This window comes from Lactuca virosa, chromosome 2, assembly GCF_052849685.1.
Source record: "Lactuca virosa cultivar CGN04683 chromosome 2, Lactuca_virosa_CGN04683_v6, whole genome shotgun sequence".
In the NCBI taxonomy this organism is placed as follows: Eukaryota; Viridiplantae; Streptophyta; class Magnoliopsida; order Asterales; family Asteraceae; genus Lactuca; species Lactuca virosa.
Genome location: NC_136427.1, coordinates 116,551,303 through 116,555,963, shown reverse-complemented (window position 1 = coordinate 116,555,963; position 4,661 = coordinate 116,551,303). Strand labels below are relative to the sequence as shown.

The 4,661-nt window shown below is 34.2% G+C and overlaps 1 protein-coding gene across 2 annotated transcripts; it reads left to right on the top strand.

Moving 5' to 3' along the window:
• Window positions 1-401: 401 nt before the first annotated feature.
• LOC145159390 (Leucine-rich repeat (LRR) family protein) lies at window positions 402-4,227 on the top strand. Of its 2 annotated transcripts, none has more exons than XM_079078356.1 (10): window positions 402-685; window positions 778-849; window positions 1,156-1,248; window positions 1,724-1,808; window positions 1,938-1,994; window positions 2,113-2,177; window positions 2,468-2,563; window positions 2,853-2,939; window positions 3,030-3,110; window positions 3,470-4,227. In XM_079078356.1, the coding sequence occupies exons 1-10, from the start codon at window positions 587-589 to the stop codon at window positions 3,920-3,922; spliced, it is 1,188 nt and encodes a 395-aa protein (XP_078934482.1). In that variant the 5' UTR covers window positions 402-586; the 3' UTR covers window positions 3,923-4,227. The 2 variants fall into 2 exon arrangements, with proteins under 2 accessions (XP_078934482.1, XP_078934483.1); XM_079078357.1 differs by having other exon boundaries at window positions 403-685; window positions 1,727-1,808.
• Window positions 4,228-4,661: the final 434 nt, after the last annotated feature.

Here is a 4,661-nt window from a genome sequence, read left to right as displayed (position 1 = left end):
ATTATTTAAAAAAAACAACAACATAATGGCTTTTAAAATGGTCAGATTACTTCATTTCAAAAAAACGATTTCTTTTTAACGTCTAAATTGTAAGTTAGGAAAAACACGGTGGCAACGGCTAGAACACCACCTCAGCCTTACTTTTATGTTATGAGATGTGGTAATGAGAACAAGAGGCAACACCCAATCAAATCTTTTTTTTTTTATCTCTAATCTCTTAACACCCTTTTATAATATGGGAAGACCGCTTTCATTTAATGTTATAAAATGCTGGAATGGCTTGAGTGTTATAACATTCACCCTCAACAGCCCATACCTTGTAAGTTAGGAAAAGTTTACCTTATGAAAAGAAAGGAAAAAAAACAGAAAACCAGATACCTATTGTGTCCTTTTGCAGTAGTTATGTGTTTAGAAAAATAAATGTAAAGAGAAACAATTTCAAAGTTAAGACCTTTTTTCTACAATGGTCTTCCTTTAAATAGCAACGTTCTTCCGTTTCTGGGCTCGGCGGCTACGAGGGGTTTATCGTTTACGCAACCATACCAGCTGAAATAGGGTTTACCAGAAAACAAAACACACCGACGTAATGAAAGCCTTAACCTCCAAACAGGTTTTGCAGGAGAATCACACCTCTGATCCTAACGCCGTTACATCTCTTACCTTCACCCACAGAGCTCTATCGGATGTACACACTTCAATCAATACCGCATTTTGGTTGAATTTCAATCCATTGCTCTGCTTATGTTTACGTTTTCCATTCCTGAAATTTCTTCTTAGGTTTCGTGCTTGGCTGAATTCAAGAAATTGGAGAAACTGGACCTCACCTTTAACAATTTGTCGTCTCTTGAGGTAAGCTATACTCATCCATTTTGGACCTAGATGCCAACGCCTTTGATTTTTGAAATCCTAAAATTGATTTTGATTTTTTATATTTCCTAATGAAAGTTAAATTCAACTTACATTAAAATGGGCAAGGAGTCCTACAATTTGCTGAAATTCTGGCGCCTGATAACATTATAATGATTTTCTCTATCAATCACGAACGTGAAAGATACCAGTTCGATCCCAGAATGCACATTTGTTTCTTTTTGATTTTTTTTTTAATAAGAATGGTCAACATCAAGTAATGTGGGTTTCATGTGATTGATAAACTAGGGTCTGAAGCCATGTGTGAACCTGAAGTGGTTATCAGTTAAGCAGAACAAGCTTCGAAGCTTAAAAGGGATTGAAGGGTGTGTTTGTCTTACGGTGAGTTGCATTGCATTTGTTTCAATTTTCTGTCAGTAAGATTATGATTTTCTTTCCATTCTACTGTTATGTATTGACTATGGTGCTATGCCTCACACAACGCCTTTGTTCTTGCACAACTCATATAAGTCATCCCTTTATATATCCACAAAACCTCTTCATCTTCTTACAAGCGTGGTTGAATTCAATGGAAATGGAATTCGAGATTCCATTCCATGACATGTTTGGTTGGCAAATAAAATTTTATCGTAATTTTTCAAATTCCATGATTGGTGGATTTCACCACTCCTTGAGAGGGTGGAAGGAGTTCATTTCCATTCTTGGTTTCTTATTTAAAGACCAAAATAACCTCATTATCTATACTGGAATAAATAAATAAATGTAAGTAATACCTTGATAGGTGAACAATAACATACATATTATTGTATTCTACCAGTAGCAGCAGGTGACTACATTTATAAACTATTTATTGAAGCAGGTACTTAATGCTGGCAGCAACATGCTCCAATCAATGGAGGAGGTCAGCAGTCTTGTGAGGCTACGTGCACTAATCTTGAATGGTAATACAAATACAATTCTTCTTTGATTACTTTTTTTTTTCATGTTGTTTCTATCTATCTATCTATCTATCTATCTATCTATCTATCTCTAGGAGACTGATACAATACACACTTGTTTTTTCTTGGCAGACAATGAGATTGTTTCAATTTGCAGGCTTGATCAGATGAAAGAATTAAATACCATAGGTATGATATGTGAACTTGATGAAGATTGTAGCATTAAAATTTTAGCTAATGATTTTCTGATTTAATAATTGTCGATATAATCAATCCCATTTTAAATCCACCTGATTTCTGCTTGCAGTCCTTTCAAGGAATCCAATTTCTAAAATTGGTGAAAGTCTAGGCAAGGCTAATTCAATCACAAAAGTAAGTAGCCTTTCTGGATGAGGAGGGTATTTCTGTCCTTTTTGCATGAGATTGTGAATGAATTCCTGTCCCATTTTATTCCACTTTTCTGGGTGGGATTGGGACAAAAAAAATATGCAAATTTTGTCCCCATTGACATCAGCCCTACTCACATGTTGGCGAAATTGTTCTGCTTTGTCCTGTGTAACAAACAGGTCCTTAAGAAATAACTTCAATTTAAATATTTTGGGTTCCTAGGATCTCCCCGGTTTTTTTTTTTTTAATAATGTATGTGTTGACTTTGACTGTAGCTGTCTCTTTCAAACTGCAAAATCCAAGAGATAGACTCTTCAATCAAGTATTGTATGGAGTTGAGAGAGCTGAGGCTTGCACACAATGAGATGAGAGTATGTCATCTTGCATTTCCTACATGCCATTTTTTAAACATTATTACTACTTAGGTTCTACTGTTTCTTTGTTTTTTTATTTAACTAGATGTAATCTGGTAAGTTATGTACAAAAATGTTTCTTTATTACTTAATGCAGGAAGAAGGACTTAAATCAGAATAAAAGAGACTTTCCCGATTAACTCTTATTAGTTTGATTGAAATAATGATTAATCTGTACAACAGTTTATGCATATTCTGTTTGAGTTATTGGTTGGTGTTATAGTTATACTGATTTTGTTTGTGTCAGGCTCTCCCTAGTGAGTTGGGTCGGAATACAAAAATCCAAAATTTGGATTTGGGAAACAACCTGATCACGAGGTGGTCAGATCTTAAGGTTACAAATTATTGAAGCTTTTTTTTTTTTTTTGGTTTTTTAATTTACTTGTCAAGTTAACGGGTTAAGAGGTTCATTTTGGAATCACAGATACTTTCTTCATTGACAAACCTGAAAAACCTGAACCTAGTTGGGAATCCGGTTGCAGACAAGGATGTGTTAACCAAAAAGGTAACATACTTTCTTCATTCTAATGCCACTACACTTACTACCTCTTTAGAGATTAGTATAAATTATTCAAGCCATTTGTCATGCTTCTATATATCATAACTCATAAGTATAGGCAAAATAGAAACATACTTTTTTTTTTTTTTTTTTTGTAATGTATCTACCCCTATGAAAATGTTTATCAGTGAAATTCTTTATAAAAAAATGTGTTAAACTGTAATTTTTTCCTTCCATTTCATATGGAATGTAAAAAAAAAAAACTAAGACATGAAGTTTAAATAAAATGTGAAGAGTGATATTTGTAGTTTTGTTATTGTTTTCCAAGAAGGGAAGAGAAATGAATTATCTAGTAATTAATACAGATAAAGAATCTGGTCCCAAGCTTACACATATTCAACGGCAGACCAATCGATAAAGTCATTAGGAACGCAACAGCTGGCACGGATGATAATCATTCAGTTGATGCGAAAAAGGGACAAAAAATGAAAAAACACAAGCAGCCATATAAGCCCATAAACAAAGACAAGGACGAAAATACCCCTTCAATGGATCCCAAATCAAAGCGCAAATCAAGGGACTCCAAGGACAAATCCGTCATTGACACCGAGGATGTAGCGAAAGTACGTCATGATGATGCTGATGAGATGGTGTACATTGATGCTACTGAGAAGAAAGAAAATAGAGAGGATGATGATGTGGCGGTGGGAAAGAAAAAAAAGAAAGTTAAGAGCAAAGCTAGCGGTTCTTTGGCGGTGCAGTTGTTGAGCCCGGAGCCTGAAGTCGGGTTAGGCGGGCCCTCCGCATGGGATCTCTGAGTATCATTATACAAGTATGTATAAGGTTGGCTTACATCTTTCATTGATTTTTTTTCTTCTACGTATCGATTCACTTTTTAAGTTGTAACATTAGTCTGTCCTTCTGCAAAGCCTTTTTTTTTTTCCTAATCTAGAGGCATTCAGTCTTGGCCTTTCGTGTTTGTAATGTTGTGTTTAGTTTTGCGGCTTCTTGATTTTGGTGTAATGTTTATGATTTCTTGCGTGAGCAAATTGCAGGAAATAGCAACATAGTCTAATGTACTTTATTTTTTTACTTATATTAGCAATATACTTGCATTTCCTTACAGATTATAGCAAATATGTAACATGAAACTTACAAATTATATTTTATAATAACATCATACTTTATTTCTTTTGACCATAAGGTTTAGCAATGTACTTCATTTTTTTTCTCTTTTGATAATAGCAACTAGATTATGACCCGTGTTAAACGCGGGGGAACGCATAAATAAAATTCAAATGTATATAGATATTGCAGAATAATTATAAAAAAATCAGGGTTATTGGTATTATTGAAATGTGTAGAAAATACACTGAAATCGGTAAATGTGTATAGTCGTTGAAGGACCTCTTTGTAGACAATTTTTTTGTTTTATTAGTTGAACGATCTTTCTCGTCACATATAAGTATTTTTAAACATTTTTTACTTATTACACAGGAAACAACTACATATAGCTGACCATGCGTGGAAACGGATGTACGCAAGTATAATCCAACA

Excerpts from the sequence above, each read along its gene's own strand:
- LOC145159390 (XM_079078356.1), top strand. The coding sequence starts at position 587 with ATGAAAGCCTTAACCTCCAAACAGGTTTTGCAGGAGAATCACACCTCT. Across the intron at positions 686-777 it reads CCCACAGAGCTCTATCGGAT|GTTTCGTGCTTGGCTGAATT; the intron begins GTACACACTTCA and ends ATTTCTTCTTAG. Across the intron at positions 2,178-2,467 it reads AGGCTAATTCAATCACAAAA|CTGTCTCTTTCAAACTGCAA; the intron begins GTAAGTAGCCTT and ends CTTTGACTGTAG.